The sequence below is a fragment of the Myxine glutinosa genome, chromosome 3 (genome assembly GCF_964187855.1).
Source record: "Myxine glutinosa chromosome 3, kmMyxGlut1.1, whole genome shotgun sequence".
NCBI lineage: Eukaryota > Metazoa > Chordata > Myxini > Myxiniformes > Myxinidae > Myxine > Myxine glutinosa.
Window position 1 is genome coordinate 74,932,895 of NC_136263.1, and position 26,994 is coordinate 74,959,888.

The 26,994-nt window shown below is 43.7% G+C and overlaps 1 protein-coding gene across 1 annotated transcript in view; it reads left to right on the top strand.

Moving 5' to 3' along the window:
* Positions 1-26,994, top strand: part of LOC144891205 (5'-AMP-activated protein kinase catalytic subunit alpha-1-like) — a 114,781-nt gene that overhangs the window by 43,293 nt on the left and 44,494 nt on the right. Inside the window, exons 5-6 of the mRNA XM_078773579.1 lie at positions 26,701-26,808; positions 26,982-26,994. The exon at positions 26,982-26,994 is cut by the window's right edge and continues 40 nt beyond it. Coding sequence (XP_078629705.1) covers positions 26,701-26,808; positions 26,982-26,994 — 121 coding nt within the window. The remainder of the gene's footprint in view (positions 1-26,700; positions 26,809-26,981) is intronic.

Below are 26,994 nucleotides of genomic sequence, written 5' to 3' on the forward strand. Positions count from 1 at the left end.
TCAACTGAGTCGATTGAATGTTATGAAGGCTGTGTCCACTAGCACTGAGGAGAAAATCAAAGGTTGTGAAGAGTAAGATCACACAAGTGCATTATATGCAAGATGAGATACTATCTTTAATACAGATGCTCAGAACACATGTGCACAACATACTACTCTGTACCAGAAATGTGAACCAAGATATTGAGTGTATGTCAAAACCATATTCTGATTCCCACCGAACTAAAATCACCATGCTGGACGTGTAAAATGTAAATCACATGATATAAAATCACAAATGATGTAAAATCACAAACTCATTTTCAGGTATTTTAACAAAGGGTAGTCAACATTGTACAACACTAATCAAGTCACATACAGTATAGTATCACACCAGAGGTCATTGGTGTTACAAGATTCAGATGACGAGATCATTCACTGGTCATGATTGACACCATTGGGTTTAGCAGTTCTAGAGAATTTGATATAGCTTCTGATGAAGAAGTGTATCCAATTTGAAGTGTTGCTGTTCATGTATTTTGAACTCATCTTTCCAGAGACAACCATTCAACCTTTATTGGATCACATACAGGTTGATAGACTTGTGACTGTCTCACTGGAGGAAGTTCACATGTATCAATATTTAATTACTGATGTTAATTACAATCAGGTAAATATTTGATAATGTAGCTCTGTCTGGGCTAAGATATGTAATGTACTGTTTGAAATCATAGTATGCTGTCATATATGTCATGCTTGCGGAGAATATCTGCTATAACAACTTACAACGACATCAATTATGTCTCATGAACCATTCATGTACACTCTGTGGTGACAAAAGTCATGTCATGATCAGAATAGTACGTATCATGCACGTCCATGTGAACTTGTTCCGGTTCATTTTTATTGAAATATATGTGATCTATCATTGTACCTCTATCTGTTGTTGCCTGGTTAATACATTGTTTGAATCCATAGCATTGCATGAGCTTTGTCAACTCTGTTTGTCTTTGGTTTGTCAAATCATCATTGAAGTCACCAAGTATGATTGTTGGCACATGTAATGGCATCAAATCAAGAAGACTACTTAGTTGTAGCAAGAAGGTTTTCATTGGGAATGATGGTTTCCTATAAACTACAGTAACAACAAAACGTGATTTCTGCGTTTCTAAAACTATCGCTTTTGACTCCAATCCTTTCACAGATATCAGTTCTAGTTCTTTAGGTTGCAGATCAGTCAGAGCACATATCATCACTCCGTGCAAATTACCATGATCATGCATGCTTGGAATATTTTGTCTGAAAACTGTATATCCATATTTCTCAGCAAATTCATCAACATTATGATCATCTGTCAGATAGGTTTCAGTGAAACACATAACATCTGTTTCAGCTAAAATTTGATTTTCTCTATGACTCATCAGGTCTGCTAATTTCTCCAGGAAATAATGGATATTTAAGTGACCCACTGTTATCCAGTCAGGTTTGTGCAAGGTCAAAAGATTTAACTCTTCCATTGATAATGTATTAACACGCATTTCATTAATTTCATGTTCCAATTTATCATTAGCTTTTATTCCAACTGAATCAAAGTCAAGTATATGCAAACCAAGCAGAGTCTTCACTTGACTGAATGCCACATATGCTTGTCCTTTTCCAAATCGTTTTGCACCCTTCATGCTGACAACAATTTCATCCACTGTGAGACCCTGACACTTATGAATTGTTACTGCCCAAGCCAGTGTAAGCGGGAATTGTCTTCTGGAGATTTGCGCTGCCTTCCTGTTTCCTTTTTCAAATTTCGCTTCGTGTCTTTTGATTGGAACTGCATTGGGATATCGGTCTTTCCACTGACTTCCAGAAATAGCACTTGTACCTACATTTTCGTTGTCAAATTTCACAAGAACTATAGCAACTCCTTTGTTTGTATTTTCTATGATACTTTCAACAGTTCCAATTACACCATTAACAAGTCCATCTCCAGTATCCACATTATATGTGAGCATCACTCGTGCACCAATTGCCAAAATGAGAGTCGTATGAAGACCAGCAGTTTCAGAACGTTTCTGTGAAGTTGGTATTCTTTCCAAATTTAGTTGTCCTGTGCTGTCCGTTTTGTCATCTGATGCATGAATGTAAATACGCTGTTTAGGACTTGGTGCAAGTTTCTCCAATTTTGCCATATTCCTGTCATCAACATCACAGTTGAATGCAAATACGTGGAGTACATTGTGTGGGTAATTTGGATCATCTAAACTGATTTCTCTAGATTTCAATACATCCAGATCTCTATTTGTACATTTCCCAACTCTAACACGGCAAAGCAATTCTGCAAATGCACAGTCATCTTTCTGACGCATAACTTCATCCAACTCATGTATTTTGAACTCTTCTTTCCAGAGACAACCATTCAACCTTTCGACTGGATCACGTACAGATTGATATATTTGTGATTGTCTCACTGGAGGAAGTTGATACAAATCTCCAACTGCAAGAATACACACATTACCAAAATATATTGAATCTCCAGTAACTCCTTTAATTTCCTCTAGACGCTTGTGGATGTTCAACAACATATCTGATCCAACCATGGAAATTTCATCAATGATAACCAAGTGCAGATGTTCCAGCTTGGATCGTAGAGAATTCAGTTTCTCAAATGACAGATGGTCACCTTCTTTCCCATACTTAGTTGTTCGGAGAAGCAGCGCTGAGTGAATGGTCATTCCTCCAATATTAAATGCAGCAACTCCTGTAGGAGCAGTCAACAACACCGTGACATCTGTTGGTTTTATCCCACCTGACAGTGCTAACAACTTTCTAGTGTCTGAATGTATCAGTTTTATCACATGACTTTTTCCAACACCACCAGGACCACTCAAGAAAAGTCTGTATGGTTTTACAGTTTTACCCTGTTTCATTGCTATTACGACAGCTTTGCACCACTGTCTGTGATAAAAAACGATCTCTGCCTGTTTCACATTGAGTCTACGAATCATTTTTCGATATTCTGAGGGTGACATAAGCTCTCGGTCAGCTTCAGCTTGATAACGTGCTACAAGTTCTGATGTCTGGATACATTTTGGCCATTCAATCATGTTGGCATTTGCATCAAGATCTTCCTGGTCAATATCCCTCTCCACATCAGTCTTCATTTATATCTTGCAAATTGTTATGCTCAGCACCGGGTGCAATGTTTGCCCATGCGTGTTCCGGTGGTCCATATTCTGCATGATCATGCATAGCTTGATCGATTAGTTCCAAATTTTGTGTGAATTTTGCCTCATTTTCACATATGGCATCGGCAACGGCAAAATAATGAGAAGCATAATCAGGAAAGCCTGCAGTCAGATCAACATCCTCATTTCTCCATGGTAAATATAGCATCAGTTTTGCTCGATAGAAGTTACTGGAGTCTTTTTCAAAACTAAACTTTCTAAATCGAATTACTGCTTCACATCGACGTTTATGCATTGTTCCTTTGCCATCTTTCAACTTGATGTACTTCGGGAGTCTATCTCTGTCAGCTAATCCTGCCTGTTCTTGATCCATTTCTAATACCACAGGAACACTGTCATCTATCTCTTCACCTCTGTCACAATGACTAACCGTATAATTGGCAGCAAAATCAGCAAGGCACAGGTTTTCCAATATGTTAGGCCTTGAAGCATATCTTATGATGATGTTACTTTGGAATATATCCTCATCTCCATCATCCAGATCATCAAGCTCTTTTTGTGGTTTCAGCACAGCTGATCGTTCTGTTTTTGCATCAGTATTGACAAACAACACCTGTCTACTGAATTTCTTCATTGGCATTGACAAAATTCGATACACAGCTTCTTGTGCACTTACTTCACGATGGTTCAAGAATACTGATCCCACACGTCTCAACATTGTTTTGATGTCCTGATCTTTGTATTCTTTGCACACTTGTTTCAATAGCTCTCCTACACCTTTTTCATTCTTGGTCATGTAAGCAGCTACATACATAACACATGCATATGCATCAACAATGAACTGGATATCAATGTTTGCTTGCCATGCTTTCAATACAGTAGGATTGTATGGATTAACATTAACTTCAGAAGGGTTTCTCCTCAGCAGTATATGTTTGCCTTTCTCAGAAACTGGCAACGCATTTGCATAAAGTTCTTCTGGTACATTCGCCATATCCAACAGTTTTTTCATACTAACATTCTTTGGGGTACTTTCATCGGACAATACCTCTTTCACTTTGCTGAGAACACACTTGGCACTTTCCTTGACCAGTTTTGAATTTTGTTCATCTGGTTCTCTGGCAATGATAGTTCTTGAACTCGGTGGTTTTGGGTATTTGAATCGACAACAACCCTTTTTTCTACAGTAAGACGAGTGACTATGGACTTGCAACCTTTCAACTAATGTGTGTAGCATAGGATCATCATCTGGCAGAGCACAAGATACATGTTTGTCCATGAAAGATGCAACAGCTTCATCAGATGCAACATCTAATTTTGGTGCATTTTTTACCCAAAGTAATGTGTGAGCATGAGGAGATCCACGAGCTTGAAATTCTATACGGATCACATAGTCAACAATCTCACCTAGCGGATGAGCATTCGATTTCAGTACATCTCTGAACAAAAGCTCTAATCTGTATTGAAACTGGCGTGCAGCAGTGACAGGGTTTGATCTCAACCACATTGATCTATCTGCAAATGACATAATTTTCACATCATCGTCACTCAGTATTGTACCATACTGTCGAGCTATTGTTTGAATTACATCAGGCCATTGCATGTCGGCAGCAGATACTGTGAAAAACCATGTAGGATTACCTACTTGTCGAACCATGGCGAGTACATCATAAAATACAGTTTGAAAGTAGGCCTGTGTCCCTCTAACATTCTTCAGGATTCTATATGCATGGTCAGATTGTATAAGTCTACTCATGTGTTCAACACTTTTCACCATACCAGCTGTGAGTCTTTTGCCACGAAAGTGTTTGCCACTAGCTCTACGAAACATGAAGTGATTGATATCACTCTGAACTTGTTTGCTTTCAGTCGCATATTGTGCACTAAGGAGATATTCAATTGATTTCGCAAATCGTCCATCTACATCAAGTAGTCTTTGGTTGAAGCATTTTCGTGGAGTTAAATGAATTGGTCGATCAGTTGTCAGTGCATTTGATCCATCTGGATATTTATCTGGATGTGACAATTCCTCAAAATTAGGATCACTCAGAAGTGGCATTGGCTTCTCGTTATCTCCTGGTGCAACACTTATCAATTTGTTTACTAATTCTGGATTTTCATTCATCATGCTGGTTTCATATGGCAAGCCGCAAACTTTAGAAGCTTCTTCAAAAGCATGCTCATCTTCAGCAACTAGTTCCTCATCAGAGTCATCACTTTCTGTGTTTTCCTTAGTCACAGTTGTCTTTCCATCACACGTTGCAGTCTCCAAAGATGATGCCACTCTACTCGTGTCAGACATATTAACATGTTTTTTAAGCACTTCGTCATTTGACAAGGATACACTTGTACCATCGCATACAGAGTATGGCTCAAACACAACATAGTGAGATTGACCAATCAATCCAAGATGAAATTCCTTATCACTGTGATATCTGGAACATACAGTGTGCATGGTAGAGCTTGACGTTGCATGAACATAAACAGTGAATGAAAACATATCTGCCAGTGCCTGTAGTGTTACATGGTCTCCCCATTGATTTCCATATTGAACTTCATCAATGTACCTTATCCATTGCAACTCTCTTTGTGTTTCGATATCCTGTATTTCCCTGATAGCTCTATCATGTTCCGTTGGTTGCTCAGTATCAGCATTAGACAAATTTTCTGTTGCTATCCTGGCTGATATAAAGTCACGATAATTCTCAGCATTTGTGGTCATGAAATCAGCAACTTGTTCACGCAACAAAACTGGGTTACATGTAGTCACTCCGAGCCTGTCAAGGTGGTAACAAACAGAATAGAACATACAATTGCCATCACGTGGAACGTCAACAATATTCATCCTGTTTTTCCTAGCTAAGACATTCAACTTTGCATAGTCTGTCTGACAATGTTGTGGCAGATCTGACATTGATACATCAATCACAAATGTTGGTTGTTTTTCTTCTGAACAGCCCTGTGCTACACTTTCTGAACTATGGTCAGTAGAGCCAGGTGTTGATTGTGTTTCACACGAACTTTGTTTTCGTTTCTTCAAGCTAGGATCATCACAGCTAATTGCTTGCCAAAGCTCAACGTCATCATGTGCAGCATCACAGGCCCAGTTTTCATTGATTTCAATATTTGTGTAATGAGGGTTGTCTAACTTTAACCTGCGCAAAGCATTCAAAACTCTATCAGCATGTACATAATCATACATATAATGAGAGGAATGTTTCAGACTCCGTTTCAACTTCATGGGCACTATCTGTGATTCAGATGGCAATCGTGGGAACAGTTTACAAACAACATCTAATTTTGATGGCACGTTAACTGCAGGACCATGTATACCATGTTGTTTTCCTCTTGGTAAACCAACCATTTTCATGAATGGGATTCTTTGCGATATCAATCTTAGTTCCAGCGCATTTAGGTCTTTCAGTTCACGTGGCTGTTGTTGTAGCGACAAGTTATTAGCCTTTGATTGTGCAGGCATTTTTCCTGTCTTCAGAGTCAAATCACATGTTCTACATATCCACTCTTGGCCATCATGCGACTTTAATCTATATGAAAGTACATCATTGAACAAACTGCTGGAACACTTCTTGTATCTATCTTCATTCAAGTGTATAACTGTCATTCTGTACATTAAACGGTGACATGAACAACATATATAATTTGCAGAATCCTTAACATTTTTCAAAAACTCTGAAATCACTGTTTCATTTTCTGGGATTATGTTAATCTTCACTTCTCTAATGATTCTCATTGATTTTTTCACATTTTCCTGTCTCTGTTTTCTATTCTCTGGTGTTTCGTTTTCCCTTGATTCTGTATGTTTCTCTTGATCTGTGTTCTGCCTCAGTTTTCTCTTCTCTGGTGTTTCATTCTCACGAATGTGTTGCATTGAACTTTTCACTGTTCTCTGTCTTTTAACTCTCTTCTCTGTTGTTTCGTTTTCCCTTGATTCTGTATGTTTCTCTTGATCTGTGTTCTGCCTCAGTTTTCTCTTCTCTGTTGTTTCGTTTTCCCTTGATTCTGTATGTTTCTCTTGATCTGTGTTCTGCCTCAGTTTTGTCTTTTCTGTTGTTTCGTTTTCCCTTGATTCTGTATGTTTCTCTTGATCTGTGTTCTGCCTCAGTTTTCTCTTCTCTGGTGTTTCATTCTCACGAATGTGAGATTTTTTTGCGATATAAGATTGTGATTTGCCATTATAAGATACGAATGAGTATCGGAAAAGCTCTGCTGACTATCACCACAGCATTGAACTTTTCACTGTTCTCTGTCTTTTAACTCTCTTCTCTGTTGTTTCATTTTCCCTTGATTCTGTATGTTTCTCTTGATCTGTGTTCTGCCTCAGTTTTCTCTTCTCTGGTGTTTCATTCTCACGCGATTTTCTCATTCTTAACTTAGACTCTTCTCTTCTTTGCGCAGTGCTTTTGCCTTTTGGTTTACCCATGATAAACTTCCGAATTTACAAAAAAATTGGAAGATATTTATATCGATGTGTGCTTAAAATGTAATTTGTGCAGTAAATCAACAAAATCAGACTTTATTTAAAGTCGGTTTTTTTCGTAACTTTTCGTTTTTCTTTAAACCTTTTGTTTAGGACAAAGATGATGTGAAATTTGCTATGGATTTTGGTGACTTTTCTCTTTTTGATGAGGTGCGATGGAGTTTGATAATGGCAGGACCACGCGTGATAACGATATGAAGAATGATACCAGGAACAGCACCTGAAAAGAGAAAAAAAACACAAATAAGAATATTTGTAAGTTTATATTAATTTCTGAATTGGTATTTATTTTACGACGTTTGGACGAAGGCAATTCTACCCGTCATCTAACGCCCTTGCATCGGGTGACACAATTGTGAATTCAGAATTCAGTAAACATGGTTCAGTAGGGAAAACCTCAATTTTTCAACCAGGATGAAAAACAAAACTTGCTTCATGCCGGGCCTGGGTTTGAACACACGGCCCTCCAGTTAGTCTGCTGTATCCGGTTTATAGGAAAATCAGATATGATTTCTTTCATTGCCCTATACCACAAACATGTTATACCTAATAATGAAGCCTGCAGAAGTAATGGTAACTTCGCCCCCAAAACTGTCATTTTAGATCATATAAACCGCCCTAAAATTGGCCCTTTGGATCTGTACGAATGTGTAGCATTCGTACCATGTTCTGTCCCTTTGGATGATTCAACAGCACCCATACTGCTTGGGTACCTAGTAAGGTCCTAAACCTGCTACATGCATGATTAGAAAAGATGATTTTCGAGAAATGATAGAGTTTGAAATTCCAATGATAAAGTCCAATTTGAAGTTTCAGAAAATTCAAAAACAGACAAATTCCAAAAATTATCTACTACTTTGACGGGAGGAGCCCATACAATCAGTGTAACAAGTATTGAAAGAATCCACAATGAGCTCTTTGAGAAGATACACTTTGAAAAAAGTTTATAAGACACCGGCAGACAGATGACAGACGATGCCGGACGAATGAGTATCGGAAAAGCTCTGCTGACTATCACCACAGCAGATCTAAAAACTCTCACCAAAGTCAACAGGTGATGTCAAGCGTTCGGCAAACAACTGTTCGGCAAACAAGTACAAAACTGCACCTGCAAAGAAAAAGTGAATATTCTCATCACCAAAAAACAATATTTTCCATTAAGATCAACATTGAAACAATTGAACTAATCATTCGAGCATGTCCAACCGCTTGAATATTATTTACACAACTGTATTTATTTGCAAATCGCAGATGTAACTTTTGAGATATCAATTAGCTATTTCATAGGTATATTTATACGACAGGGGAACTAAAAATATAACATACAAGCATAGACACATTCAAAGTACATCACCCCCACTTCAAATAAATAAATATCCTCCAAAATATTAAATAAATATAAATAAATATCCTAAATAAATTGCCGGGGCACCTTCGGCCTTTGGTGCCCGGCAATACCGCCGTGCAGCTCATAGACACTGTATTGGGAGGGGGCGATGGACAACATATCCTTTGGCGTCCGCTGATGCTGCACCGCGTGCATTGTGTACAAATGCACTTCTGAGGTAAATGTGCACAAATAATACTTCGGAGAGTGACATCGGCGGGCAATGAGATATCGTGTTATATATCGATTTTAGCCCGACAACTCAATGGTGAAAAATCACTTTAAAATTATCTGATCCGGATCCGGATTCGAAACGTCATCAAAATTGAATCACTTCTTTCTTGTCAGACACCCAACCAGTCCACCAAGTTTCGTCCAAATCTGTCCACAACATTTTGAGATATCCCGCTATGTATCGTTTTTGGCCCTATCTCCCAATGGTGAAGAATCACTTAAAAAATGATAGCAGCCGGGTCCGGATCTTCACCAAAATCGAATCATTTCGTCCTTGTCATATATGACATATGCTACCTCTCCGACAGATTCCGTCCAAATCCGCCCACAACTTTTTGAGATATCTTGTTCACAGACAAACAGACAAACAGACATGGGTAACACAGACACAGACACCTAACACATCCTTCACCCACCTTCGATAGCAGGGGTAAATATGATTTATGGGTGAATATAATTTATGGGTAAATATGAATTATGAGTGAATGTTATGCCAGTAAATATGGGTAAATATTATGCAAGTGACCAAGCGGAGTGTGGGGGAGGGGGGGAGAGGGTGGAGGGGTTGTGGGGAGGGTGAGGGGAGATTTGTAATCGCATCTTTTTGAACTTCTGAATGAAGTGAATGTGTATAAAAAAAGCTTTTCTAAGGTGAATGTGTATTTTAAAAAAGCTTTTCTAAGGTGAATGTGTATTTAAAAAAAGCTTTTCTAAGGAGAATGTGTATAAAAAAAAGCTTTTCTAAGGAGAATGTGTATTTAAAAAAAGCTTTTCTAAGGTGAATGTGTATTAAAAAAAAGCTTTTCTAAGGTGAATGTGTATAAAAAAAAGCTTTTCTAAGGAGAATGTGTATTTAAAAAAAGCTTTTCTAAGGTGAATGTGTATTAAAAAAAAGCTTTTCTAAGGTGAATGTGTATTTAAAAAAAGCTTTTCTAAGGTGAATGTGTATTTAAAAAAAGCTTTTCTCAGGTGAATGTGTATTTAAAAAAAAGCTTTTCTAAGGTGAATGTGTATTTAAAAAAAGCTTTTCTAAGGTGAATGTGTATTTAAAAAAAGCTTTTCTAAGGTGAATGTGTATTTTAAAAAAGCTTTTCTAAGGTGAATGTGTATTTAAAAAAAAGCTTTTCTAAGGTGAATGTGTATTTTTAAAAAGCTTTTCTAAGGTGAATGTGTATTTAAAAAAAAGCTTTTCTAAGGTGAATGTGTATTTTAAAAAAGCTTTTCTAAGGTGAATGTGTATATAAAAAAAAGATTTTCTAAGGTGAATGTGTATTAAAAAAAAGCTTTTCTAAGGTGAATGTGTATTTAAAAAAAAGCTTTTCTAAGGTGAATGTGTATTTAAAAAAAGCTTTTCTAAGGTGAATGTGTATTAAAAAAAAGCTTTTCTAAGGTGAATGTGTATATAAAATCTCAGTCTCACAATTTCCTCGCGTGCTTTAGTACGGAGCTCCACCAGGGTTAAGACCGAGTGTCTCAGTAACGTCCTTTCCGGCGTCACCATAGCTACGACTGGGTGGTGTCAGCAACGTCATTTCCGGCGTCACGGTCACGTGCACCAGCGTTTTGCCTCGTCCGGGGCGGGGTGTAATCGATTTGTGTTTCCATGTATAATGCCAGAGCCCGAGGCTGCGTTATCCAAAATATGATGAACGAGAATGGCACTTGGAAACGCCCCCGCCAGGCTAAGCAGTTTATGTTTGTATGCACTGATAGACCACATCTGGATTCGGACCTGAACCAAAATCGAATCGGCTTGTTCCTGTCACCGAACCAACTCATCCACCTAGTTTAGTCATAACTCATCCATAATTTTTTTAATATCATGTTAAAGCGCGGCGTTACGCGCGCTGCTTGTGAGCAAGGAGGAAGCGGACAAGCGGTAACATATAAATGTCTTTATTGTAAGACTACACTGTAACACTCCACTCCTCCGGGCTGGTCGCCCGGTGTATATCATGAGGCCACGCCTACCCCTCGGGCGTGGCCACCGCCCACTTCGTGCGTGGAATGATGTCACCACGCCAGTGGGCTTTTGTGTCCGCCACACGCGCCCCCCCAGAATTCCCGCGCACCTGGAGGGCCAGTTTGCGGGGCAGACGAATGACCCGGCCGAAGCGCCCCCTGGCGATCGGCGGCGTCCGGGGTGCAGGGATACCAGGTGGGATGCCCCTGGCTGCCCCTGGGATGGGTGCAGGACCGGGGGGCGCCGTGGCGGCGGGGCTGGGCGGTGCCGGGGGTCCGCCCGCAGGAGGGCGGCCCCGACGTGGGGGTCGGGCCACTGGCGGTGGATGGTCCACATCGAGGTGGGCTGGCTTGAGGCGGTCTACCGAAACGCGGTCAGGAGTACCGCCGATGTCCAGGGTGAAGTGCTTCGCCCCGGTCTCCAGCACGCGGAAAGGCCCGTCGTACGGGGGCCGCAGTGGTGTCCGATGGGCATCGTGGCGGACGAAGACGTACTCCGCCGTGCGAAGCTCCGGGGCGACGTGCGTCGGTGGGTGCCCGTGGCATGCCGTTGGCACCGGGGCGAACCTCTGGGCGGTCTCTTGCAGAGCGGAGCGCTGCTGTGCCGCGGACCATGGTGCCGTGGAGTCGGGGAGGAACTCGCCCGGCACCCGCAGCGGTTGCCCGAAGACCAACTCCGCCGCGGATGCGCGCAGGTCCTCCTTGGGTGCCGTCCGGAGGCCCAGCAGGACCCAGGGGAGCCTGTCGACCCAGCCGCCGTCGCGGAGGGTGGCCCGGAGCGCGGCCTTCAATGAGCGGTGAAATCGCTCACACAGGCCGTTAGCCTGGGGGTGGTAGGCCGTGGTTCGGTGCAGCCGGACCCCGAGCCCCTGCGCAACCGCCCCCCAGAGCTCCGAGGTGAACTGGGGGCCGCGGTCGGATGAGATGTCTGAGGGGGCGCCGAACCGGGCGACCCAGGTGGCGATGAAAGCCTGCGCGACATCGGCCGCCGTTGTCGACGCCAAGGGCACGGCCTCCGGCCACCGGGTGGTGCGGTCCACCATGGTGAGGACGTAGGTGAAACCCCGCGAGGGGGGCAGAGGTCCCACCAGGTCCACGTGGACGTGGTCAAACCGGTGTTCCGGCACCGTGAACGGGGCCAACGGGGCCTGGGTGTGCCGGTGCACCTTGGCGCGCTGGCACGCGAGGCACGTCCTGGCCCAGCCGCGGACGGCCTTCCGGAGGCCATGCCAGACGAACTTGTCGGCGATCAGCCTTTGGGAGGCCCTCGCGCCCGGGTGGGACAGGCCGTGGATGGCGTCAAACACCTGGCGCTGCCAGCCCGCGGGCACAATGGGGCGAGGACGCCCGAGGGAGACGTCGCACAAGAGGGCCGCGCCCGCGCCGTCGAACGGCACCTCGGTGACGCGGAGGCCCGTGACGGCGGTCCGCAAGGCCTGGACGTCGGGGTCAGCGGCCTGGTCCGCTGCCATCCGGGCATAGTCGATGCCGAGGTGGACTGCGTGGGCGACGGCCCGGGAAAGGCAATCCGCAACCGGGTTGTCCTTCCCCGCGACGTGCTGGATGTCCGTCGTGTACTCGGACACGGCCGAGAGGTGACGCTGCTGCCGGGCCGACCACAGCTCGGTGACCTTGCCCATCACGAAGATCAGCGGCTTGTGGTCGACGAAGGCAGTGAACGCCCGGCCCTCGAGCAGATGACGGAAGTGCCTGACCGCCAAGTGAAGTCCGAGCAACTCGCGGTCGAAGGTACTGTAACGGCGTTCGGGCGGGCGAAGCTGCCGGCTAAAGAACGCCAGCGGTTGCCAAGCTCCACGCACCCATTGCTCGTGCACCGCGCCCACCGCGTAGTCCGAGGCATCGGTGGTGAGGGCGATCGGTGCATCGGGCGCCGGGTGCGCGAGCATGGTGGCGTTAGCCAAAGCGAGCTTCGCGCCCGTGAACGCCGTGTCCATCTGCTCGGTCCAGGTAACGTCGCCTTTGCCCGGCTTACCTCGGAGAGCTTCGTGCAGGGGGCGCAGGAGCTGGGCGATACGGGGCAGGAACCGATGGTAAAAGTTCACCATGCCCAGGAACTCCTGCAGCCCTCTGATCGTGCGGGGGCGCGGAAACTCCTTCACCGCCTCCACCTTGGCCGGCAGGGGGACGGCTCCGTGCCTGGTGACACGGTGCCCCAGAAAATCGATTGTGGCGGCGCCGAACCGGCACTTTGCGGGGTTCACAATCAGGCCATGCTGGCCCAGGCGTTCGAAGAGCGTGCGGAGGTGGCGTAGGTGCTCTTCGCGGGACGCGCTGGCGACGAGGATATCGTCCAGGTAGACGTAGACAAAATCCAAGTCGCGCAGGACGCTGTCCATCAGTCGCTGGAACGCCTGAGCCGCATTCTTCAGACCGAAGGGCATGCGCAGGAACTCGAAGAGTCCGAATGGCGTGATGACCGCCGTCTTCGGGACGTCCTCCGGCCTGACGGGGACCTGATGGTAGCCGCGTATGAGGTCCACCTTCGAGAAGAAGGACCTGCCCGCCAAACGGGCGGAAAAGTCCTGAATGTGGGGGACGGGGTAGCGGTCGGGAGTCGTGGCGTCATTGAGACGGCGATAGTCCCCGCACGGTCGCCATCCCCCGCCGGGCTTCGGCACGATGTGCAGCGGCGACGCCCAAGCGCTCTCTGAGCGCCGAACGATGCCGAGTCGCTCCAGGGTAGCGAACGCCGCTTTTGCCACCGCCAGCTTCGTCGGCTCGAGGCGGCGTGCCCGGGCGTAGACCGGTGGCCCGACGGTGGGGATGTGATGGGCCACCCCGTGCTTGACGGCCCCCGCCGAGAAGGTGGGCCGCGTGAGGGCCGGGAAGCCGGCGAGGAGGCGGGTGAATGCGTCCGCTGCCGGAAGCGTACAGACCAACGTGGCCGGAACCGAATCGTTCGGCAAGCCGCTTGGCAAGCCGCTCGTTGAGCTGGGCAACGCACATGCGAGCGAGCTGAACGTCTCGGCCTGGACAAGCCGTCTGCGCTTGACGTCGACCAGGAGCCCATTAGCGCACAGGAAGTCCGCGCCAAGCAGTGCCATGGGCACGTCGGCGGTGACGAACGTCCATCGGAAAACCTGCCCTCCAAACCGCAGAGAGAGGCAGCGTTTTCCGTACGTACGGATGGGCGTCCCGTTCGCGGCAAGCAGCGCGGGGCCCCCACCCGCGGCGTGCTTGTCTGACGTGCCGGCGGGAATGACACTCACCTGTGCTCCCGTGTCGCACAGGTAACGGTGCCCGGAGAAGGTGTCCGTTATGAACAGCAGGCTGCTCGTACGGCCGGCGCTCATCGCCACAATTGAGCGCCGGCCCGGGCGTTTCCCGACCCGTTGAAGGAGCACGGCGGATGACACCGCCGAGCTTCGTGGCCGAACTTGGCGTGGAACCAGCACCAGGTGGTGGAGCTGGAGGAGCGCGGCTGGCGTCGACGGGTTTCCCCGCGGTGGCGGTTTTCGCCGCGGCGGTGGGCGGGGCGTGGCGGCGTTCACGAGGTGCGTATCAGCATGCTGCTGAACCACAGCGTGCTGTAGAAGATGATGCTGTGGAACATCAGCGTGCTGTAGAAGATGATGCTGTGGAACATCAGCGTGCTGTAGAAGATGATGCTGTGGAACATCAGCGTGCTGTAGAAGATGATGCTGTGGAACATCAGCGTCGAAGGCCGTGACGGCCATGCCAACGCTCGCCCGCGTGTCCGAAGCGGCGAAGTACTTGTCCGCCTCGGCCGCCAATGCTCGGGGTTCCGTTAGCCCGGTCCCGGCCAACGCGAGGCGAACCTGCGCTGGAAGTTGGCGACGGAAAAGCGCCCGGAATAGCGAACCGGGGGCTTCGTCGCCCAACAGTGACAGCATATGGTCCATTCGGACCGACGGGCGCGTCTCACCGAGCTCGGGGAGATCCAGGAGACGATCGGCCCGTGCGTCGTCCGTGAGGCCGAACGTGGCTAGGAGTAGCCGCTTGAGTGCCTCGTACTTGTGGCCGTCCGGTGGGTGGCGAAGGACGGACACAACTCGAGCGGCCGTGCCGGGCCCGAGGGAGGCGACGACATGGCAGTAGCGCAGGTCGTCGTTGGTGAGGCGCCGAAGCTGAAATTGGGCTTCGGCCTGGACGAACCAGACTTCGGCCTGAGCCTCCCAAAATTCCGGAAGTTTGACGAAGGCGGCCATGGCGATGGCATCGCGTGTGGAAGGATCGCTCCGGCAGATCCAACGTCGAGGGTCACCAGTAAAGCGCGGCGTTACGCGCGCTGCTTGTGAGCAAGGAGGAAGCGGACAAGCGGTAACATATAAATGTCTTTATTGTAAGACTACACTGTAACACTCCACTCCTCCGGGCTGGTCGCCCGGTGTATATCATGAGGCCACGCCTACCCCTGGGGCGTGGCCACCGCCCACTTCGTGCGTGGAATGATGTCACCACGCCAGTGGGCTTTTGTGTCCGCCACAATGTTATATATCGCTTTTGGTTTGATCTCTCGATGGTGAAGAATCACTGAGGAAATTAAATAATTCTTGTAGCCGAATCCATGTCCACATCTTCACCAAAATCACATCGATTCTGCCTTGTCACACCCAACCTGTCCACCAAGTTTCGTCCGAATCTGTCCACAACTTTTTGAGATATCCTGCTGTGCATCGTTTTTGGCCCCATCTCCCAATGGTGCAGAATATTTTTTTTGCACCTCCATATCTCCGAAAGTGCTGAATAGAAAAAATTGAGACATGGCTCATTGTAAAGAACTCTCCATGGGGAATAAAATATGTTAATGATGACCATCAGTCACGTGGTCGGCCGCCATCTTGGAAAAACGGCAAAACTTTGCACCACGAAATCTCCAAAAGTGCTGAACAGAAAAAATTGAGACATGGCTCATTGTAAAGAACTCTCCATGCGGAATAAAATATGTTAATGATGACGTCATATGTCACGTGGTCGGCCGCCATCTTGGAAAAACGGAAAAACTTTGCTCCACTATATCTCCAAAAGTGCTGAACAGAAAAAATTGAGACATGGCTCATTGTAAAGAACTCTCCATGGGGAATAAAACATGTTAATGATGACGTCATCAGTCACATGGTCGGCCGCCATCTTGGAAAAACGGCAAAACTGTTCACCACTATATCTCCAAAAGTGCTGAACAGAAAAAATTGAGACATGGCTCATTGTAAAGAACTCTCCATGGGGAATAAAACATGTTAATGATGACGTCATCAGTCACATGGTCGGCCGCCATCTTGGAAAAACGGCAAAACTGTTCACCACTATATCTCCAAAAGTGCTGAACAGAAAAAATTGAGACATGGCTCATTGTGAAGAACTCTCCATGGGGAATAAAATATGTTAATGATGACGTCATCGGTCACGTGGTTCGGCCGCCATATTTGTCCTAAATGGCCGATAAAAAAGTACATTCCGGCAAGTCCTCGGTCTCAGACAAACAGACAGACAAATGAAAAATCGGTCAGTCTGTTTGTCTGTTTGCAGCACTACGTCTACACCGTTGCACGGAGAATCGCCAAACTTTGCACACATATTGGTCTTGCCCTGGAATAGACTGTGCCCAATTGATGACGTCATCGGTGACGTGGTTCGGCCGCCATCTTGGAAAAACCGAAAAACTTTGCACTTCTATATCTCCGAAAGTACTGAACAGAAAAAATTGAGACATGGCTCATTGTAAAGAACTCTCCATGGGGAATAAAATATGTTAATGATGACATCATCAGTCACGTGGTCGGCCGCCATCTTGGAAAAACGGCAAAACTTTGCACCACGAAATCTCCAAAAGTGCTGAACAGAAAAAATTGAGACATGGCTCATTGTAAAGAACTCTCCATGCGGAATAAAATATGTTAATGATGACGTCATATGTCACGTGGTCGGCCGCCATCTTGGAAAAACGGCAAAACTTTGCACCGCTATATCTCCAAAAGTGCTGAACAGAAAAAATTGAGACATGGCTCATTGTAATGAACTCTCCATGGGGAATAAAATATGTTAATGATGACGTCACCGGTCACGTGGTCGGCTGCCATCTTGGAAAAACGGCAAAACTTTGCAGCACGAAATCTCCAAAAGTGCTGAACAGAAAAAATTGAGACATGGCTCATTGTAAAGAACTCTCCATGGGGAATAAAATATGTTAATGATGATGTCATATGTCACGTGGTCGGCCGCCATCTTGGAAAAACGGCAAAACTTTGCACCACTATATCTCCAAAAGTGCTGAACAGAAAAAATTGAGACATGGCTCATTGTAAAGAACTCTCCATGGGGAATAAAATATGTTAATGATGAGGTCATATGTCACGTGGTTCGGCCGCCATCTTCGAAAAACCGGAAAACGTTACACCTCCATATCTCCGAAAGTCCTGAATAGAAAAACTTGGGACGTGGCTCAATGGAAAGAACTCTCCATGGGGAATAAAATATGTTAATGATGACGTCATCAGTCACGTGGTTCGGCCGCCATATTTGTCTTAAATGGCCAATAAAAAAGTACATTCCGGCAAGTCCTCGGTCTCTGACCGATTTTTCATCTGTCTGTTTGTCTGTTTGCAGCACTGCGTCTACACCGTTGCACGTAGAATCGCCAAACTTTGCCCACATATTGGTCTTGCCCTGGAATAGACTGTGCCCAATTGATGACGTCATCGGTGACGTGGTTCGGCCGCCATCTTGGAAAAACCGAAAAACTTTGCACCACGAAATCTCCAAAAGTACTGAACAGAAAAAATTGAGACATGGCTCATTGTAAAGAACTCTCCATGGGGAATAAAATGTTAATGATAAATTGATAACGTCCTAGGTCACGTGGTTCGGCCGCCATCTTGGAAAAACCGAAAAACTTAGCACCTCCATATCTCCAAAAGTGCTGAACAGAAAAAATTGAGACATGGCTCATTGTAAAGAACTCTCCATGGGGAAAAAAATAAATAATGATGACGTCATCGGTCACGTGGTTCAGCCGCCATCTTGGAAAAACCGAAAAACTTGATCCAAAATGACCGATTAAAAAAATATATGTTCTGTCATGTCCTCCGTCTTTGACTGATTTTTCATCTGTGTCTGTCTGTTTGTCTGTTTGTGCGCAGTACTACGTCTACATCGTTGCACATAGCATCGCCATACTTTACACACATATTTGTCTTGCCCTGGAATAGACTATGCCCAATTTTCAACTCTCTCGGCCCAAGGCCTCCATGATAATGTCATAATTCGATAATTCGACAAGTACAAAACTTCATCCGATCAAGATGAAATTTCTTGAGCATCATCAAGGAATAAATTAGTTGAGAAAACAAACAATGATGACGTCATCGGTCACGTGGTTCGTCCACCATAGTTGTCCAAAATGGCCGATAAAAAAGTACATTCCGGCAAGTCCTCGGTCTCTGACCGATTTTTCATTTGTCTGTTTGTCTGTCTGTCTGTCTGTTTGTCTGTCTGTCTGTCTGTTTGTTCGCAGTACGACATCGACACCGTTGCATGAAGAATCGCCAAACTTTACACACATATTTGTCTTGCCCTGGAATAGACTGTGCCCAATTGTTAACACTCTCGGCCCAAGGCCTCCATTATAATGTCATAATTCGATAATTTGACAAGTACATAACTTCATCCAATCAAGATGCAATTTCTTGAGCGCCATGTCGGCATAAACTGGTGGAGAAAAAAATTAATAATGATGACGTCATCGGTCACGTGGTTCAGCCGCCATCTTGGAAAAACCGAAAAACTTGATCCAAAATGGCCGATTAAAAAAATATATGTTCTGTCATGTCCTCCGTCTTTGACTGATTTTTCATCTGTGTCTGTCTGTTTGTCTGTTTGTGCGCAGTACTACGTCTACATCGTTGCACATAGCATCGCCATACTTTACACACATATTTGTCTTGCCCTGGAATAGACTATGCCCAATTTTTAACTCTCTCGGCCCAAGGCCTCCATGATAATGTCATAATTCGATAATTCGACAAGTACAAAACTTCATCCGATCTAGATGAACTTTCTTGAGCGCCATGTCGGCATAAACTGGTGGAGAAAAAAAAAAACGATGACGTCATCGGTCACGTGGTTTGGCATCGATCTTGGAAAAACCGAAAAACTTTGCACCTCTACATCTCCTAATGTGCTGAATAGAAAGAATTGAGACATGGCTCATTGTGAAAAGCTCTCCACGGGGAATAAAATATGTTAATGATGATGTCATAGGTGCCTCTATTATGACGTCATAATTCGACAACTACAAAACTTCATCCGATCAAGATTAAATTTCTTGAGCATAATCTAGGAATAAATTAGTTCATAAAACAAATAATTATGACGTCATCGGTCACGTGGTTCGGCCGCCATCTTGGAAAAACCGAAAAGCTTTGCACCTCTACATCTCCTAAAGTGCTGAATAGAAAGAATTGAGACATGGCTCATTGTAAATTACTCTCCATGGGGAATAAAATATGTTAATGATGATGTCATAGGTTCCTCCATTATGATGTAATAATTCGACAAGTACAAAACTTCATTCAATCAAGATGCAATTTCTTGAGCACCATGTCGGCATAAACTGGTGGAGAAAAAATAATTATGATGATGTCATCGGTCACGTGATTCGGCCGCCATCTTCGAAAAACCGAAAAAAATTGCACCTCTATATCCGAAAGTGCTGAATAGAAAGAATTGAGACATGGCTCATTGTAAAGAACTCTCCATGGGGAATAAAATATGTTAATGATGATGTCATCGGTCACATGGTTCGGCAGCCATCTTGGAAAAACCGAAAAACTTTGCACCTCTATATCTCCGAAAGTGCTGAATTGAAAAAATTGAGACATGGCTCATTGTAAAGAACTCTCCATGGGGAATAAAATATATTAATGATGATGTCATAGGTGTCTCCATTATGACGTCATAATTTCGACAAGTACAAAACCTCAACCGATTAAGATGAAATTTCTTGATCATAATCTCGGAATAAATTAGTTTAGAAAACAAATAATGATGACGTCATCGGTCATGTGGTTTGGCCGCTATATTTGTCCAAAATGGCTGATAAAAAGTACATTTCGGCAAGTCCTTGGTCTCTGGCCGATTAGATTTGTCATTTGTCTGTTTGTCCGCACAGAATAAATATGATTTTCTCTGCAACCGTTGGTCCGATTGACAGGAAATTTTTTCCATGGGTGCAACTCCACCTGTATATTTTTTTTTACGATAATTATCAATTATGACGTCATAGGTCAAGTGGTTTGGCCGCCAACTTGGAAAAACGAAAAAAGTTTGCACCTCCATATCTCGGAAAGCGCTGAATAGAAAAAATTGAGACATGGCTCATTGTAAAGAACTCTCCATGGGGAATATATGTTATTGATGTCATAGGTGTCTCCATTATGACGTCATCATTCGACAAGTTCAAAACCTTATCCGATCAAGTTGAAATTTGTTGAGCATCATCAAGGATTAAATTAGTTTAGAAAAAAATAATGATGACGTCATCAGTCACGTGGTTCGGCCGCCATATTTGTTTTTACACAAAAGCCTTAAAAACCACTGAAAATACATCCTGGCGAGAGTTATGCTTATGCATAAATTTTATGAGTTCAATTTCGGTAATTTCTGGTTTTGTGTTTCTGTCATGTCTGTGGTGGATACAAAATGGTGGCTGCCAGGCATTAACGTGACGAATGCGGTGATCCATCATGTTCATTTGCCATTTTTGACCTACCCAGACTGTTTCCTATGACTTTTTTTCCTTGTTTATGACCTGCAGAATCACCCCACAAAACATTACTCGTGCATAAGACGACCCCGAAATTTAGGCCATGACAATCATTTAAAAAACTCGACCGATACACGAGTATATACGGTACTCGTACTTATAACTATTAGGATAAGGACATATGTATATGTATATATATCTATATATATTTAAATATATATATATATATATATATATATATATATATATATATATATATATATATATATATATATATATGTATATATATATATATATATGTATGTGTATATATATATATATATATGTATGTGTATATATATATATATATATGTATGTGTATATATATATATATATATATGTATGTGTATATATATATATATGTATGTGTATATATATATATATATATGTATGTGTATATATATATATATATGTATGTGTATATATATATATATATATATGTATGTGTATATATATATATATATATATGTATGTGTATATATATATATATATATATATATGTGTATATATATATATATGTATATATATGTATATATATATATATATATATATATATATATATATCTATATATATATATATATATATATATATATATATATATATATATATATATATATATATATATATATATATATATATATATACTGAAACACAAAAGAAACTTACCACCTTTGAAACCTTTAAATATCAACAATAACACTGCGTGTAGTAAATGTGTGAACTTATTTGTGGACAATAGTGTCCTCACTGTCAGACAAAATGGTCACTTGAACCTTCAATGGTCACTTCATAGCACAGCTGTTGAACAGCCGTTTTGACTGTCAGTGATTAGCCAAGGGGTACGGGATGATTTTAATGAGCTGCACGTGATGTCTTGATATTGGCTTTAAAAAGGCCAGTGCAAAATGGGCATTTCAATCAACATGCCACGATTGTCAAGGGATCAACGGCAGCGTGCCCTGGGCATGCTGCAAGGCGGACTGAGCTACCGTGAGGTGGCACATCGCCTTGGCTGTTCACACCAGACGATATCGGCCCTGGTGGACAGAGACACCCTCCACAACTCTGCAGATGATAGACCTCGATCAGGGAAGCCAAGAGTCACCACTGCAAGGCAGGACAGGCAGATGGCCCGAAGTCACCTGCGGGATCGATTCCGTCCAGCATCCCGCACTGCGGCAGAAACTCCGGGGCGTGCAATCCCACGGATCTCCAATGATACTGCATGAAGACGACTGCATGATTATGGTCTGACTGCCAGTTCAAAATTGTAACAGTTCAAAATAAAACAAACCAACAATTGCTAATTGAAACATTGGCATTTTATTGATGACATGTCAAGTTTTTGACCAAGATACACCATCTCATCAGTTTGTTCTACAGTACAGAACAGCACAGGGTGCAATGTCAGTCCCCTTTCAATAGCGTGTGTGGCCACCATTGTTTTGGATACAGGCAGTGCATTGTCGGCGTATACTGCCTACCAGTCTTTGGATGGATTGCTGCTGGATTCTGTCCCACTCAGTCCTCAATGTCTGAAGCAGCTCTGCCCGTGTCCTGGCCCTGCCAACGACGCGTCTCCCAAGCTCATCCCACAGGTGCTCTATGGGATTCAGGTCAGGGGAGAGCGCAGGCCACTGCATGGTGTTGATGTTCTCGCCTTGGAGAAATGCAGTGGTAAAGCGAGCAGCATGGGGACGAGCGTTGTCATGCTGAAAGGTTCTCAGTTCTGGGTGGTCTAGCAGGAATGGCAGCAGATGAGGTCGCAGGATGTTATCCACATACCGCTGGGCGTTAAGATTCCCATCCACAACCACCAGTGGCGTCCTGTACCGGCCTGATATGGCGGCCCACACCATCACACTTGGGCCACCCCACTTGTTGGCCTGACGCACGCAACAATCGGCATATCGCTTGCCAGTTCTTCTCCAGACACGCTCACGCCCATCAGGACTGTCCACACAGAACCTTGACTCATCGCTGAAAGCGACCTCGTTCCACTGCGCCAAGGTCCACCGCTGATGCTGCTGGCACCATCTCTGTCGGTTGCGGCGATGGGCAGCCGTCATCACGGGGCCTCTGTATGGTCTTCTGGCAGTCAGACCATAGTCATGTAGTCGTCTTCGTGCAGTATCATTGGAGATCCGTGGGTTTGCACGCCACGGAGTTTCTGCCGCAGTGCGGGATGCTGGACGGATTCGATCCCGCAGGTGACTTCGGACCATCTGCCTGTCCTGCCTTGCAGTGGTGACTCTTGGCCTCCCTGATCGAGGTCTGTCATCTGCAGAGTTGTGGAGGGTGTCTCTGTCCACCAGGGCCGATATCGTCTGGTGTGAACAGCCAAGGCGACGTGCCACCTCACGGTAGCTCAGTCCGCCTTGCAGCATGCCCAGGGCACGCTGCCGTTGATCCCTTGACAATCGTGGCATGTTGATTGAAATGCCCATTTTGCACTGGCCTTTTTAAAGCCAATATCAAGACATCACGTGCAGCTCATTAAAATCATCCCGTAACCCTTGGCTAATCACTGACAGTCAAAACGGCTGTTCAACAGCTGTGCTATGAAGTGACCATTGAAGGTTCAAGTGACCATCCGTGACCGTTTTGTCTGACAGTGAGGACACTATTGTCCACAAATAAGTTCACACATTTACTACATGCAGTGTTATTGTTGATATTTAACGGTTTCAAAGGTGGTAAGTTTCTTTTGCGTTTCAGTATATATAACATATATATATATATATATATATATATATATATATATATATATATATATATATATATATATATATATATATCTATGTATATATATATATATATATATATATATATATATATATATATATCTATGTATCTATATATATATATATATATATATATATATATATGCAAAGATTTGCGGTTGGGAGTCTATCCAAATGACTCCATGCTAAGATCTCCAACCTTTAATTGAACAAACAGACTCAACGTTTCGATTAACAACATGTGAAGCCACACGCCTCCGTTAATCTTCCTCAAGAGTGATAAAATCATCTCAACATCCCCTTATATGCAAAGTGTGTGGTGTATATGCAAAGTGGGGTGGGCAAAGCTGGACAGCCAATGAAACCGTATCACACCGCTCTCATGAACAGAGACGTTACCGACCAAATTCAAAAATCAACTGCATATTAATGGCTCAAAATAATCCTATAAGCAATGCTGGATTATAACTCAAGTGTTTAGAAAATCAGGAACAATCATTACATTTAATTAAAAGTTAAACTTGTAAACAATTAAATTGTAAATTAAATTAAAACTGCAAATATATTAAAGCAAAAATTTTAAGATAAAATAAAATTGCCATAATATCAAGATCATCACATGTGGCCCTATGCGGTAAAGGGGAATGCGGGAAGGAGGTTGGTTTTAGGGGGGAATAAAATGGGGGGCGGGGACCAGAGGGGGGTGGAAGCGGAGGGGGGGGGGGGTTGGGAGAGGGTTGGTTTGGAGGGAGGGGGGGGATATATATACTTATGCATATATATATATATATATATATATATACTAGCTTGGCTCGGCTCGCTACGCTCGCCTCACCAAGCGTCGATACAATTGAAGTTGAAAAAAAAAATTTCCTAAAAAAATTCCCCCCCCAAAAAAAAAAAAAAATTGGAAGATTTTTCAAACAAAATACCCTTAGGACATACCGACGGGAGAGATATGTGCATTCCAGAAGTTTGGTACGATTTCACAAAAGTTTGAGAAAGTAGTTCAGTGACAACACAGGACAGGACAGACGCTGCACAAATTATATATATATATATATATATATATATATATATATATATATATATATATATATATTCTATGTAAACTTAAGACTACATATGGAGGTCAAAGGGACAGTGGGATAATGAAATAATATGAAGGAGAGACAGAAAAAATGTTGCACGACCTCGGACAAGAACATCGAGCACAATGATCAAAGCCATTTTGTGCCGGCAAAGGCTAAACAACCTCTGGACCAGTAGATAATTTGTTTGAAGGGACTTGGGAGTAAGAAAACATGAAACAAGGTTTGTCCAACACCCCCCCCCCCCCACTCTCTTTGACGTCTTGTATCCTCACACAGTTCCTTTTGATTCTGTGACGCAAAACAAGCACCCCAAAGTCGATAGGGTAGTTCATGCCCCATATTCACCCACCCCACACCTGCACATTTGCATCCTACTATTGTGTGACAATCCTATGCATGAACTTGAGACGCATTGATTCAGAGATTATCAGAGAGTTCTGTTGTACTTATCGTTGTATTATTGTGCTGTTTTATTTTATAAGTGTGATTCTTTTGATGTTCTTCCGTAATTGCTTTGATCTCTGATGGTCTCTCCAAGCCATTAAATGCTTCAACTCGACCCAGAGGGGACAATGATTTCCTGGTTCCCCAGCACCTGGAAAGTAGTTGCGGAAAGCTTATGCATTGGCGCGTCATTCCTCCATGAGTCGGTCGGTCAGTCTGTCAGTCCATAAACACTTTCAACCTCTTATCCGAAACCGTTGATGGGATTGTGACCAAACTTGGCAAAAATGATATTTGGTATGATGCAACTCAAGTTTCTTTATGGCATAAAAAAATTGGGGTCTGAGAGGGTCTACCAGGGGTCAAAGTGGATCCAGGTTTGACACCCACCAAAACAGGTATTTGCTATCTTCTCCGAAACGACAAACACAATTTTGATGAAGCTTGATCACAACTTTTATCACCCGTGATGTACCATTGTTTGTTAAAGGCATTATAAAAATCCGGGTCTCAGGAGGTATATGGGTGGTTGGGTGGGGGACGTTGCCCCCCAAAATAGGTATTTTATTTGTTTGTTTGTTTAAAATCTGATGATTACGTTGGTGTGATTCTGCATGCTGCCCTGTCTTCTAGCAATCGTTTTAATTGGTTTAAAATAGGTGATACTGTTAACATACCTTTGGTTAGTGAAGTATAATGATTTATTCTTCCTGTTGAGTGCCCAGGGGTATTGGCCCTATTTTTTTTAAAGCAGCATTCTATTCTACACATAATCTTTATTTAAACATAGCGCAAAATATACACTTAAAACAATATATATCTTGGTCATTATGGGTCTCTTCTGATTGGGGGCCTGGAACTGAGGTATCATAGGAGCTGTGGTAAACCTGGACCTGGAGCTCTAAACATTCCCCGATATGTAGAATGTATATCTACTGGTAAATGTGTGACAATTGGAATTTAATTGAAATTCAGCATTGATTGTTTTTAAGACTTTTTTTCTATATCTGTGGATTAACCACACGCCCAACTTTTAACTTTTTAACTTTTAAGCGTGGTTAATACACCAGAAAATACGGTATTATGTATCGATCAGTGACAAAAAAATCTCAATGTAATCCATTTTAAATTCAAGCTAAAACACAACAAAATGTTCAAAAAAGTCATGGGGTGGGAATACTTTCTGAAGGCACTGCATCAGGAACAATTGATGAATGAAAATGTATTTTATTTGTTTCAAACCTTGGTAATTAAAGTCAAACCTTGGTAATTGCATCAGTGGGTGCTTGTTTGGAATATGCTAATTCTGCAAATGTAATTATTCAATTGCGACGAATGTTTCGGATTCGGTCACAAATACATTTATTTTGCTTCTTTGCATATAATCACATGACAAGACTGACTTCAATGTGGGAAACAGTCCACCAAACTTTGCAAGGGGAACATTGGTTTCCCTTCTGACTGCGATGCTTCAGGAGGATCCAATGGAGAGGCTCACTATGACGGTGAGGGATTGATGCAGTTTTCAACTGCAGTGTTTTATTTGCATGAACAGGAATGTTCACTCATGCTGGGGTTATTGACCTCTTGTTATTGTGGATCAAAATGCAATTGCTCACCTAGTAGGTGTTTTCTGATCATGTTTATATGTTATTCCAACACATCCATTGTTTTGCAGGAGATTGTAAACC